The sequence below is a fragment of the Eretmochelys imbricata genome, chromosome 1 (genome assembly GCF_965152235.1).
Source record: "Eretmochelys imbricata isolate rEreImb1 chromosome 1, rEreImb1.hap1, whole genome shotgun sequence".
NCBI lineage: Eukaryota > Metazoa > Chordata > Testudines > Cheloniidae > Eretmochelys > Eretmochelys imbricata.
Window position 1 is genome coordinate 227,026,372 of NC_135572.1, and position 14,379 is coordinate 227,040,750.

Sequence of the window (14,379 nt, forward strand, 5' to 3'; positions counted from 1 at the left end):
AGGCTCTTAAGTCCAACATTTAGGCACCACTGACATTCGCAAAACCACTGCTCACCTAACCTTGAAGGTGCCGACATTGCCACTGGTAAAGTCCCCTAAGCCCCCCTCCCCGCTCTCCCTGCTCTGCACAGCAAGCCAAAAGGTCCCAGGAGTAGCTGAACAGGGCTCCAAGGCAGAGGGCAGGAGCAATTCAGCAGCAGAGCAGTGAGAGGAGGGGCACCTGAACACACACCGCCGTTACCATAGGGATAATTACTCCAGCCAGGACAGGTTAGGCATTTTGGAACTCACTACTCAAAGAATTAAATTTAAGCGTAAGAGAAATAAAATTATGAAATGCATAGACCAGGCAAACAGCACTGTGACAGAATAAAATTGCAGAGAATATATGTGCGTTGGAGGAAGTACCAAGTAGTAACAACAACAACAGAAGTATGTGTTGGGAGGTGAGCGTGAAAGGTTTGAGGTTTCTGGTGAGTGCCTTAAAGAGACAGTACGCAGTCTCTCATAGACTTCCCCAGCAGCCAGCACACACACAATCTGTGTGTGAGAGAGAGTGAGACACACACACACACACACAGATTGTGTGTGTGTGCTGGCTGCTGGGGAAGTCTATGAGAGACTGTGTACTGTCTCTTTAAGGCACTCACCGGAAACCTCAAACCACAGCAGCTGCCAGCAGCTCTCCTGCTCCTTAGCCCTGTCTCCCCTCCCCCACTTTGCAGAGTTGGGGTACAGGGGCAGGGGATACCTGGACATCAGAGCCCCTGGCCCCTGCACAGCAAGCAGGAAGGTCCCAGGAGCAGCTGGCCAGGGGCTCCAAGGCAGAGGGCAGGAGCAATGATGCAGCAGCAGAGCAGCGGAGGGAGGGGCACCTGAGCACACACCGCCATGCGCAGCTCTGCTAACGAAGCGCACGGCACTTGATTCACTCCTGGGCGGCCGCACAACCGCACAGCTTCGAGGAAACACGATGCAAGACCCAGCTTCAAATCCTTCCTCTACCTGATTTGGAGCTGCGATTTGAACCTGCATCTCCCCCCTCTCAGGTGAGTGTCATTGGGCTATTGGCTATTCTGGGGAAAGGGAGGGCTCTCTCCTGTTTATATAAATATTTATTGGGCCGGAGAGCATGAGGATGACTCTATAGCCTCTATAGAACGCTCACCCAGGAGGGATGCGACGCAAGGTCCAGTCCCTGCTTCAGTAAAATTGGAGTTAGGCACCAAAGTTCCTTTGAGGGAGGGGATTAGGCCCTACTCCTCTCCTCAGTATTTCCTATTGGCTAGGCTAGGTGTCTTCCCACTCAGCTTCTAGCTTCTGTGAATCCCTCTTTCAGGTGCCTAAAGCTACGTCTGCTCTTGAAGCTGGGGGCGTGCTTCCCAGCGTGGGTAGACGTGCTCGCACTAGCTCTCATCTGAGCTAGCGATGATCACTTTAGATAAGCTATTACCAGCAGGAGAGTGGGGTGGGAGGGGGTATTGTTTCATGGTCTCTGTGTGTGTATATAATGTCTGCTGCAGTTTCCACGGTATGCATCCAATGAAGTGAGCTGTAGCTCACGAAAGCTCATGCTCAAATAAATTGGTTAGTCTCTAAGGTGCCACAAGTCCTCCTTTTCTTTTAGCGTAGCAGGGTTAGCACGGGCCGTGGCAAGCAATGGCACTGGCTAGGTGCCCAGAATTCACAGCACTACATAGTAGCTACACTACTGCTTTTATGCATACTAGTTCTAAGGAGCGCCAGCCCAAGTATGTCTCCTCGAGCTGGGAATCACATCCCTAGCTCATAGTGTAAACATAGCCAAATTCTCCCCACACAGTCTATGGGGAGTCTGGGCACCTAACTCAGGGCTGTGAATTCCACTAGGCAGCAGGGTGCCTAGAAGTTAGGTATTGCAACACCTACATTCCTCTTTTGAATCTAGCCCTACAGGTCTAAATAGGAGGCTGAATTTTTGGTCTTTTTTTATTATTATTAAACCAGATGAATAGAGAATTGTGAGAAAATTCAATGTAAGATGCTAATTATATGATAGAAAAATATTGACTGTGGAAATAACATGGGGGGTATATCAAGTAGGGTTTATTAAGACACTTGACTGCTAGTTATTAGAGATCCATTCCCCTAAAAGATAAACATCTTTCTAAGAAAATAATTTCAAAAACCCCAGACAAGACAATGGAGTAAGGCTCTGGAGAATTGTCACATTGTGAAGGAAGCACTAACCATCCATCACACATGATGAGATTTACTTTAACTTGGTAGAGATAGTATTTCATATTGATCATTTCTGATTAGGGCCTCTCTTTTCCCCAAATTGTGTCTGGTAAAGGAGTTCCCCAGAGTATTTATAATAAATGGACTACTAGCAACAGAGAGCAAGTTCAAGGAAGGATTGATGAGAGACCACTGCCTGAAGAAGAAAGCAAAAGATGCTGTGATGACATTTTGGGATGCAATCCAGACCACCCCTGGGCTGCAATTTTGGGGTGCCTCACTATGTTTTGTTGCTGTAGCTCCCACTATGGTTGCTCACAAACAGCCTTCCAGCATCCAGGTTACACCTTGAGCATCTGTGTGTAGCTGCAGCCTGCCAGACACACTTCAGTCACTCTCTGGTTTCCACCAGCCTCAGTTATCAGTTGCAGGGAGACTCCAACACGCTCCCAATCTCAGATCTTCCCTAAAAATGTGTTGTTCTATACTACACTGTCCAGCCCTCTCCTGGACAGTTCAGATAACAAAGGTCCATTGTCCCTGTCAGGGAACAATATACAACAACTTGCCACCTTAACTGGAGTAACCCACACAGTTTGCAACATTGGATTAGTTTTGATTAAAGAATTAGGGTGACCAGATGTCCCTATTTTATCGGGACAGTCCCAATTGTAGGGGACTTGTCCCGTGTCCCGACCTTACATTGGTCAGAATGCCCTTTGTCCCAATATCGAGACCATCCGGACCGCAGCTGCGGTGCTGCCACTCGCTCCTTCCTGGGGCATCTCCGGCAGGAGCACCTTGTGCTGCAGGGGTGGGGCTTGCAGGCACTGGGAGTGGGCAGAGAGCCCTCTGCCCCCCCCACCCGACCACGACCCTAGGAGCCAGAGGGACCTGCCTGCCGGATGCTTCCCAGGACGGGAGCCACCCCAGGTGAGCCCTGCTGGGACTCCCCACCTAGCTCCCTGGCAGATCCCTCTGGCTCTTAGGGTGTGTGGGGGGGCTCTGCATGTTGCCAGCGCCTGCAAGCCCCACTCCGCGGCTCCAGCAGTTCCCTTTGGTGCTTTTCCCGTTCAATGGGAGCCACGGAGCTTGCGCTGGTGGCAGGTGCAGCATGTGGAGAGTCTGGAGACTCCCCTCGCCACTCTCACCCTAGGAGCCAGAGACCTCCCAGTAGGGCTGGTGAGTGCGGCCAGGGAAGGGGGCAGGGTGTGATGGTGAGTGTCTGGAAGGTCTGTGGGGGGTGCTGGGCTGTGAGAGCGTGGAGGGCGCTGGGCAGTGGGGGAGGTTTGTGTTTTGGGGTGCTAGACAGTGGGGGCCTGTTGGGGAGTGCTGGGAAGTGGGGGAGATCAGTGTGTGTCAGGGCACTGGGCAGTGGGGGTCTGTGTGGGGCATTGTGTAGTTGTGGTGGTGGGGCTGTGGGGAAGGGCACTGGCAGGGAGAATGGGAGGGGAAATCTGTGTGTATTGGGAAACTAGCGAGTGGGGGGTTCTGTGTGGGGTGCTGGGCAGCTGTGGTGGGGCTGTGGGCAGAGGGGCGCTGGGTGGGGTGTGTGTGTGCACAGCACTGTGCGTTTGTGGCGGAAGGGTTGTAGGAGGGCTCTGGGCATAGTGGATCCAGGGGGCGCTGGGCAGGAAGGGGCACGCTGGTAGCACAGGGCCAGGCGGACCAGTGTGCCTCTGGTTCTGGTCGGGGCTGTGCACCTGTGTCTGTCTCTCTCTTCCCCTCCCCACCCCACCAGCTCGCCCAAGGTGTCCTGATATTTCACTCTTGCGTTCTGGTCACCTTATAAAGAATAAAACAAAATCCTATCTGCTTTTGTTAAATAAACTTAAGTGAGTACAAGTAATGAGGCATTAAAGTCAGAAATGGTTACAAGAACAATAAAGATAAAATGTTTCCTAAACAAACAAAATGTAACAAACTAGACTTGGCTCAAAGTGAAAGCTCCACAGGTTTTCAGTAGCATTGCTGATCAAGTTTCACGTCAGGATCTGCTTCCAAAGTCCAACGGCCGTTTCTTTTGTCTTCATAGGTGAAAAGAGACAGCAAGAGAACATGATGTGGTTTTGCCCCTCACTTTTATAGTTCAGTCACTCTTTCAGTTGCATTTTCCTGAGTGGGACTCTTAGATGAAGTTCTCTCCAGCTGAGACATGTAGTCTGGTGGGGGAGAGGTTTACTATGTTGTTTGCTAAGATGCAGATCTGTTTGTTCCTGGTCCTGCTTCCTTGCCAAAGAATGGCCACTTGTTAGGTGATGGCAGGCCCGCTGACAGTGGGGGGCAAAGGGGGCAATTGCCCAGGGCCCTGGATGATTTAAAAGGGTCTGGGGGGCCCTGGCCACCACCGCTGCCACGGTAGCAGCAGCGGCGGCTGGGAGCCTCAGGCCCTTTTAAATCACCCGGACGGGCCGCAGGGCTCCTCGGCGCATGCAGGGTGGTACCAGCGGTGATGAAGGCATCCGGGCGGGCATGTGGAAGCCCTGGCCATGCCGGAAGAGCACACCCAGCAGTTCACCTGGCAATTCGCTGGGCACCAGCCAGTGCAGGCGCAGCACCTCCCAAATGTTAGGCGAAACTCGTCCGCAGGGGCTGGGCCAGCAGCAGTGTAGGGCCTGGCTTCAGCTTGCCCTGCACATAACAAACCTCAGCCATCCCTTTCTAGAGGGCTCATTGACTGTTCTCCCTGGGGCCCAGGATTGCTGTCGGTGGGCCTGGGTGATGGCCCATCAGCTTTCATGACACCTGGCTGGGGCATCAGCTTGTCCTTTGTCTTTGTGAAACAGGTTTATCTACTCCCCAGACTTGTCTGGTAAGCTGAAATCATGCCTGAAGTGCATTTATGTTCATAACTTTATATATAATATTGCTATATACATTTCACCATGCTATTATTGACCAGCAAGTTTCAAAGGATACCTTACAAGGCATATTTTGTACAAAGCTTATTACAGTAATATGACCCTTTCCCCTAAGCCCCCACCCTTGTGCTGCCACTTCCCCCTTCCTCTTCCCGCTCACTGCTCTCCGCCCTTCCCCCTTCACTCGCCCTTACGGCCAGTAAAAAGTGATGGGGTCATGTCCCCATAGCCCCTGCCCCTGTATTCTGGCACCCCCGCCTCTGGGTCAGACCCGGGAGAGTGAGATGGCCCAAGTTCCCCTGCTCCCAGCCCCTGAGTGAGGTTGCTGCTGCAGAATCTAACCACTGGGTGGGACTACTGCCTGGTCACGATGCCCCTTAAATTTAACCTGGAGAAATTACCTCTTGGAATGAAAAAACGATTGAAATCCATTCAATCCTAACATGACCAGCTGGGGAGTCAGTTTTTTTACCCCTTTCAAATTAACAGAGTTTATTATGTTTTAGCTTTAACTAGGCTGAAGTACTAGCTTTTAAAGTTTTCAAAACTGCAAGTACTCATGCCTGTAAGTTTTGTCATTTTAAAGATCAAAAGGGCATCTTTCCATTTTGTCTAAGATGAGTTTAGGAAGGTGCTGCTAATCAGCTGTATTTGCATATATCTACTTTATAAAGCAGGTTCCCACTTGTGCTGACGATGAAGTGGAACTCTTCATTAATGCTTTCTGATGGAGTAATATTCTTCTGACCTAGGATTGGGCATATAAAAACATCACTTCCATAATTATTGTCACTGCAGTTAAAGTGCTCTTGATAACGTATATTGTAAATGAAGAGGATCAATCAATACCAAGTGCTTTCACACAGATTGAAATGACGCACTCCACTTCTCATTTACACTGTCAATCACACTGTCTCTTGTCAGTTAACCACAATGGGAAGTGATACAAGTTGAGCTGGATCTCTCTTACTGAGCATTTGTGTAAATCAGGAATAGCTCCACTGATGCAATGGAGTTACACCAGTGGAAGTGAGATCAGAATCAGACTCACTCAATGTAACAAATACTTCCTCAGTGGAGTGTCTCAATCACGAGGTTTCAGCATCATTCAGACCCAGGGAACACAAACTGATATTCATTCCTGGAGGATCTCCATTAAAATCAATAGTTACACCAGGGATGAATCTGGCACAATGACTAGTAGTAAATGTCTGATGGAAGAAAGAAAATAAATAGTACTTAACAAAATCCAGTAACAGAAGTGTTCTGAAGTGTTGCAGAGGTCTGGAGTCAAGGACTCTGAATCAGCAATTCATTCTCATCACATGATAGTTATTACCCCACAACAAGTTGGCACCCTGAATAGAAGTAGATGCAGAGGCCCCACTACACCTGTGCTCTGCTCCCCCTACTGCTTCCTGCCCCAGTACCAGAATATTGTCTTAGCCTTTAAAGCATTAGAGGAATAGCACCAGGCGACCTCAGAGACCACCCCCATCTGTGGAGCCTCTGAGACAAGTCTGCTCTTCATGGAACCAGAAATTAGGGGGCCGGATTCTGGAGCTACACAAGGGAAAAGCCAGCGTTGGTGAGATCGGAGTCAGGACCTAAAACCACCCTTCCGAGTCTAACAGAAACTGGATAAAAGACATTAAGGTCTGGTTACAGAAAGCGGGATGTGGGTGCCATGCCCAGAGGTTGGAACAAGAGTCAGCTGCCAGGAATAGGTGTCTAGGGTCACAGATGCCAGAGGCAAGGTCAGAAATCAGAGCCAAGGGTCTGAGTCAGGTTACCTCTAGTGGGGCAAGACAGGCGCTGGACTGGGAACAAGCGGGCACAGGAGCCATCACAGCCATGGGCAAATTCTTTGAGCAGCCACAAAACTGGGCTCAAGAACTGGCCTGCTGACACTTCTCCCCAATCAGGCAGGCTACTACAGGCCAGCTGCGCTTGTTTGGTTGCCCAGAGACTGGCTCTGCAGCTGGCTGATTTCCGACAGCAGAGTGCTAGGCTATGGAACTCTGAACCAGAGGAGAACAGGATGGGCATGAGTCTGAGGTGCTGCTGCACTGGAGATTTATCCCCAGTGTAGCTGAAGGGCAAAGCCTCTCCTTGACCTGCTGACGCTTACCCCAGTTTCAAGCTGGAGTAAGGAACAGCTTTCCTTTCCAGGGCTGGGCACGGATGGCTGTCATTAGGGCAAATCCCCAGTGGGAACAACTTTCAGAACCCAGTGCAACGGTAATGTGTCCCTTCCCCACAATAGCTGACCTCCAGAAAATGGTTCTATGTATAAAGACATAACCCTGGGAAGCCAAGGAAATAGCCTGCCCTCATTTGGAATCTTGTGCTGCTCTTCTTCATTGTATTTCAGTTGTTAAACACCGCAGTGGGGATTCGCAACCTGGGTGTCATGACCCACCAGAGTGGGAAAGGCTTGCGTGGACCATATTTCCCATTCCACAGTGCTAAATAGGAATTAGATCCCATCTTGATGGAAGGAGACGTTCTGGCTAGGCCTAAGCTATTTGGGAGAGTATCAAAGTGGGTTTGCCGTATGGAGAGAGGGGTTGCTCTAAGGAAAAGTTTGCAAACTCCTGTTCTGCAGTGACTGGCGTCTAGATGAATATTTTTGAGAGACAGGCGTTCCAACAGCATATTGAATTACTTTAAAGGTTTTATTCAAAAAATAAAATAAAATAGCTACATATACAACTAGTGTTTAGCCTTTTGGTCTTTTATAAAAGCACAGTCTCTTATTTTTAATTAAATTGGTTTCAAATCTATTTATTATTCAAGTTTTTTTTTAAGAAAAAAGTCTGAAAGTTAGAAAATGGATTGAAAATATAATGTTTAAATCATCTTCCTTTTTTATAGCAAACAATCTTCAGTTTTGTTCTGTTCTATGGATAAAATAAACCGAGACAGGTTCTGTTTCTTCTGTGCAAGCTTATCCACATTTACATCAATTCCTGAAAGCATAGAAGTACCACTCTGTGTGCAACGCAGAAGAATACCATCAGGAATGATTCAGATTCTTGCTGGAAGTTGCTCATTTCATTCATATTCCGCCAGGGTGTCCAAAGGGAAAAATGAATTCAGTGTGTTGTTCTAGGCCAAGATTTTAAGATGGGTCCCTAAAGTTAGGCACGTACACAGGCCCGCTGATGGAGGGGTGGGGCCCCAAAAGAGGTAATTACCCAGGGGCCCAGGCAATTTTAAAGAGCCTGGGGGGCCCCCAGCGGCTGCCACCGCTGCTGGCAGCGCAGCAGGGCTAAGGCAGGCTTCCCACCCGCCCTCATTCTGCGCCACTCCTGGAAGCAGCCGGCATGTCCCTGCGGCCCCTGGGGAGCGGGTCTCTGCACGCTGCTGCTCCCGCCCTGAGCGCCGACTCTGCAGCTCCCACTGGCTGGGAACTGCAGCCAATGGGAGCTGCGGGGATGGTGCCTGTGGGAAGCGGCGCGTGGAGACCCTCTGGGCCCCCCGCCAAGGAGCTGTTGCCAGAGGGGCGTGCTGGTTGCTTTCGGGAGCCGCCTGAGGTAAGCGCTGATCCCTGCCCCACTCCTGCACCCCAGCCTCTTGTCCCAGCCCAGAGCTCACACCTAAACTCCCTTCCAGAGCCTGCACCCCGCACCCACTCCTGCACCCAAAGCTCCTGCCCCAACCTAGAGCCTGCACCCTGCACCCAAACTACCTCCCAGAGACTGCACCCTGCACCACCTCCCACACCTGAACCCCTTGCCCGAGCCCAGAGCCCACACCCCACACCCACACTCCCTCCCAGAGCCCAACCCCTCACTCCCTCCCACATCCAAACTCCCTCCCAGAGCCTGCATCCCACACTCCCTCCCGCACAACAACCCCCTGCCCCAGCCTGGTGAAAGTGAGTGAGGGTGGGGGAGAGTGTGCGACAGAGAGAGAGGGGGAACGGAGTGATCAGGGAGCGGGGCCTCAGAGAAGGGGCGGGATGGGGCGTGATCTCCGAGAAGGGGCAGGGCAAGGGTCTTTGGGTTTGCGTGATTAGACAGTTGGCAGCCCTACCGGGTGGGCATGTGGAAGCCCTGGCCATGCCGGAAGAGCGCGCCCAGCAGTGCAGCTGGCAGCTCGCTGAGCACCAGCCAGGGCAGGCGCAGCACCTCCCAAATGTCAGGCTTGTGCGTGCGGGGGGGCCCATTGACTGTTCTGCCCTGAGCCCCGGAATTGCTGTCGGCGGGCCTGCACCTACAGAAAGGGTGCGATTTTTCAAGTGTTGTGACCCCAGCAGCTCTGATTAAAGTCAAAGGGAGCTGCTGGCTGCTCAGCACTGCTGAAAATCAGGGCATTTATTTAGGTGCATAGTGAGGATTTTTGTAAAAGCACCTAAGGAATTTAGGAGCATAAATCCCCCTGAATTTCAGTGAGGTCTGTGCTCCTAAGTCCCTTGGATGCTTTTTGAAAATTTCTCCAAACACATTGGTTTAACTTTAGGCAGACAGCTTCAAAAATTTCGGCCCTGGACTATCTTATGCTAAACCTTCTGTGATGGAGCCTTGTGAGAGGGAGGAGTTGTGTCAGCCATAAGTCTGATACAACAGCCATCTGCCAGTGACATCTAAGAGTCTGGCTTGCTGTATAGGCCATTTGTAAAACCCACACTGGCACTGGTGAAAACCTATTTGTATGAATAGTCCCACAGGAATCACTGAGTCATGTAAAGGCACCCCAGCATGAGTTATGGGCCCACAATGAGGCTCCATGTGCAAACAGCGTCACGAGTAATAAACATACTAGAGATGTGTAGTGTGGATGAGTTAATGTTACGCTGAGAATCCTGAGTATTTCTTTCCTTCACTCTTGTATATTGACACTCAAAACCTTAACACAGAGTTTTACATTTAGTTGTTTGTGCTTAAAATTTAAATAATAATAATTTAAAAAAAACCCAAACCAGATACAACTAGAGAAGATCAACATGGAACCAAGATTTGAGGCTACAAGATTAGGGTTCCAGTCCTGCAAACGCTAACCTTATATGAGCGATCCCACTGAAGCCAACTGGACTACTCAAAAGGTAAGGGCTATTCAAGTAAGAGCGTCTATGATTAGGCCCTCTGAGAATTAGCTTCCTATTCTAAGTAGATTCCTTATTCTTATTGGTATTGCAGTAGCGTCTAGGATCGTGGCCCCACGGTAGTCATGGATCAGGGCCCCATGGTACTAAGTGATATAGAAACACATAACAAAAAGATGGCCCCTGCCTTGAAGCCTTTACAATCTAAGTAATCCTAAGGCCTTCATCTTTGCAAAGAGTGAGAAGTAAGTGTGCAGTAGGTTCTTAAAGGTTTTCTGTTGCTACATTCACAAAGTAGGATAAGACATAGTTTGAAGGTAAGGCAGATGTGATGATGCACTGTAGTGTGACAGAAGATGTGTGATTGTTGTCTAAATGTACCCTAGTCTTCTACAGTCTGGTACAACAAGACTTTTTCTTTGTGTCTTGCAGGAGCTGAACAGTTTTTTCTTTCACTTTATCTTCCTGTTCCTTTAAAATCCTAGGAAAGATGCAAAAAGAAAGTATGCTCAGGAAAAGGCAATAACAGCTACAAGAAAAAAACCCCACAGCATCAGTTGGACATGGCTAATTTGCACTGATGACTGGGAGGTGAATTGAAAGCAACAGAGTTTTGTGAGTTAATGAGGAAGTGAGCACACCGCATAAAACAAAAATCAAGGCTGCTATATTGCAAAATCTATTTTGTTCGTTTACTTGGAAAGCTGCAGTTAGCGCTGATCGTTTGCAACTTGTGAATATTTTTGTGAATCAAAGCAGCGAGTCCATTGCTGTTATTTGGAGGGTTTGTATTATTCATTGTTTGCAGCCACTGGTCAAAAAGTTCAACAAATCCCCAAAGTTTCACAAACTTCAGCAGGAATGATGATTTGCCTGAAGGTTCCTGCCAGGAAGTACAGTCTCCAATATCTGCCATTCATTATTAGTTTCCCTCCTGTTCAAAGTGTATTGGGGAAGCTTTACAAAAATGCCCATAGGATTTAGGAGCACAAGTTCCCTTTAATTTCAGTGGGATTTGTGCTCCTGAATCCCTGAGGTACTTTTGAAAATATCCTCCTCAGTCTTTCAATCAGGTGGTAGAACTGAACTGGCATGGGGGAGGTGGGGGGGAAGCATACCCTGCACCCGGTTAAAGAGCATAGCGATGTCTATGGCTGTGTGCATTTCCTCAGCATTCCCACTGTCTGCCTTTGGGAGCCGTCACTGTGTGTTGTGCTGCCACACACATTCCTCCTCTCGGAAGCCCTTATTTTGCAACTGACTCTGCATAGACGGACCCTATTCCTTATGCAGAGCCCCACTGACTTCAGTGTAGCTCCAGAGGTCTGTTCACTTGGAGCTTCTTGCAGGATCAGCACTGTTGACTATCACTGAAAAGGCACAAGATAGCATTCAGACAGCAGAAGGTTGGTTCCTATCAGAGACAATTAGTTTAGCAAATAGAATCCATTCAGTCATCTGTGATAGGGATCCATTACGTTCACTTACAAATCTTCTTGCACTGAATTTTCTTCTTCTTGTGTCCTTTGCAGACTTCATTTCACCTAGTTTGATTTTTCCCATACAATAGTCCATGTTTTAAAAAAGCAAAAGATGTTTTCCTTACCTAGCTAGGCGAAGCACTGACTCACGGGTATTATGACCGGAACAGGCACTGCATTCGTAGAAAATTAAATTGTAATCCTAGATCAGACAGAAAGACCATTTCAGTCAATTTTGCATAATGTGCCAGTCTAGCTTTACAAGGCACCATGGAAATATTGGGATATACAAGGAAAAAAGGAATACAAATTGGTCATTTGAGTCTCTCCGATTATGGGAAAAATTGGGAACCTATGTTCTGGGATAGACCTTAGACAATAAATAAAGATGTCACCAGAACAACAACACAAGCAACATCCATTTCTTGTCAGTCCATGGAGTCCTTTGCAGTTTACACAGTGGTTTTCTTTGAGCCCTTAGCGGTGTGTTTTTTCAGTGTTTAATTTTCTACATTTTGATGAATATCATGATTTTAATTTATTATACTGCACCTAGCGAGGCCTGATAAGAAAGGAAGATTGATTAGTAATATTGGTTTAAATTTGTATTTTATTGATAGCTGAAAAGTATGTCTCTTATTGGTGAAATTTCCAGCTTAATAGTCACACAAATACAAATTTGACATCAAATATAAGCTCAGGGCAACACCCTTCGTTCTTCTATATAAGAATGCAGTTAGACCTGTAAAAGGAAATCTAGCCAGCATGTGGATGATGCACATGAGCCTGACTGTGAGTGGCACTGGCCCTCCCTTGCTCTCCTATGGCACATCAGCATCTTGTCTGAGGAGAAATCACCCATGGGATACTGGCATGAATCAGAACTGATTTCTCAGCAAATGCCATGTGGCAGAGTAAATCCTGAATGTGAGATAATGACATAACATATAACATAAGCGATCTCTCTCCTGCCATCCATCTCCACCCTCTGACAAACAGAGGCTAGGGACACCATTCCTTACCCATCCTGGCTAATAGCCATTATTGGATTTAACCTCCATGAATTTATCTAGTTCTCTTTTAAACCCTGTTATAGTCCTAGCCTTCACAACCTCCTCAGGCAAGGGGTTCCACAGGTTGACTGTGTGCTGTGTGAAGAAGAACTTCCTTTTATCTGTTTTAAACCTGCTGCCCATTAACTTCATTTGGTTGCCCCTAGTTCTTATATTATGGGAACAAGCAAATAACTTTTCCTTATTCATTTTCTCCACACCACTCATGATTTTATATACCTCTATCATATCCCCCCTTAATCTCCTCTTTTCCAAGCTGAAAAGTCCTAGCCTCTTTAATCAGTCCTCATATGGGACCTGTTCCAAACCCCTAGTCATTTTAGTTGCCCTTCTCTGAAACTTTTCTAATGCCAGTATATCTTTTTTGAGATGAGGAGACTACATCTGTATGCAGTATTCAGGAAGTGGGCATACCATGAATTTATATAAGGGCAATAAGATATTCTCCATCTTATTCTCTATCCTTTTTTAAATGATTCCTAACATCCTGTTTGCTTTTTTGACTGCCACTGTACACTGCGTGAACATCTTCAGAGAACTATCCATGATGACTCCAAGATCTCTTTCCTGATTAGTTGTAGCTAAATTAGCCCCCATCATATTGTATGTCTAGTTGGGGTTATTTTTTCCAATGTGCATTACTTTACATTTATCCACATTACATTTCATTTGCCATTTTGTTGCCCAATCATTTAGTTTTGTGAGATCTTTTTGAAGTTCTTCACAGTCTGCTTTGATCTTAACTATCTTGAGCAGTTTAGTATCGTCTGCAAACTTTGCCACCTTACTGTTTACCCCTTTCTCCAGATCCTTTATGAATAAGTTGAATAGGATTGTTCCTAGGACTGGCCCTTGGGGAACACTACTAGTTACCCCTCTCCATTCTGAAAATTTACCATTTATTCCTACCTTTTATTCCCTGTCTTTTAACCAGTTCTCAATCCGTGAAAGGATCTTCCTTCTTATCCCATGACAACTTAATTTACATAAGAGCCTTTGGTGAGGGACCTTGTCAAAGGCTTTCTGGAAATCTGAGTACACTATGTCTACTGGATCCCCCTTGTCCACATGTTTGTTGACCCCCTCAAAGAACTCTAATAGATTAGTAAGACGTGATCTCCCGTTACAGAAACCATGTTGACTTTTGCCCAACAATTTATGTTCTTGTATGTGTCTGATAATTTTATTCTTTACTATTGTTTCAACTAATTGCCTGGTACTGACGTTAGACTTACCGGTCTGTAATTACCTCTGGAGCCCTTTTTAAATATTGGCGTTACATTAGCTATCTTCCAGTCATTGGGTACAGAGGCTGATTTAAAGGACAGGTTACATAGTTCCACAATTTCACATTTGAGTTCTTTCAGAATTCTTGGGTGAATGCCATCTGTCCCCGTGAATTGTTACTGTTAAGTTTATCAATTAATTCCAAAACCTCCTCTAATGACACTTTAATCTGTGACAGTTCCTCAGATTTGTCACCTACAAAGGACAGGTCAGGTTTGGGAATCTCCCTAACATCCGCAGCCGTGAAGACTGAAGCAAAGAATTCATTTAGTTTCTCCGCAATTACTTTATCGTCTTTAAGTGCTCCTGTTTTATCTCAATCGTCCAAGGGCCGCACTGGTTGTTTAGCAGGCTTCCTGCTTCTGAGTTACACCTAACTGATGCTAATCATTCATCTTCATCACTTT

The 14,379-nt window shown here is 47.3% G+C and overlaps 1 protein-coding gene across 1 annotated transcript in view; it reads right to left on the reverse strand.

The window, feature by feature from the left end:
* Positions 1-8,953: 8,953 nt before the first annotated feature.
* CRACR2A (calcium release activated channel regulator 2A) overlaps positions 8,954-14,379 on the reverse strand; it is a 90,456-nt gene continuing 85,030 nt past the window's right edge. The window contains exons 17-18 of the mRNA XM_077825034.1: positions 11,738-11,814; positions 8,954-10,612 (exon numbers count right to left, since the gene is read on the reverse strand). Of these exons, the coding sequence (XP_077681160.1) occupies positions 10,522-10,612; positions 11,738-11,814 (168 nt within the window). The 3' untranslated portion in view covers positions 8,954-10,521. The remainder of the gene's footprint in view (positions 10,613-11,737; positions 11,815-14,379) is intronic.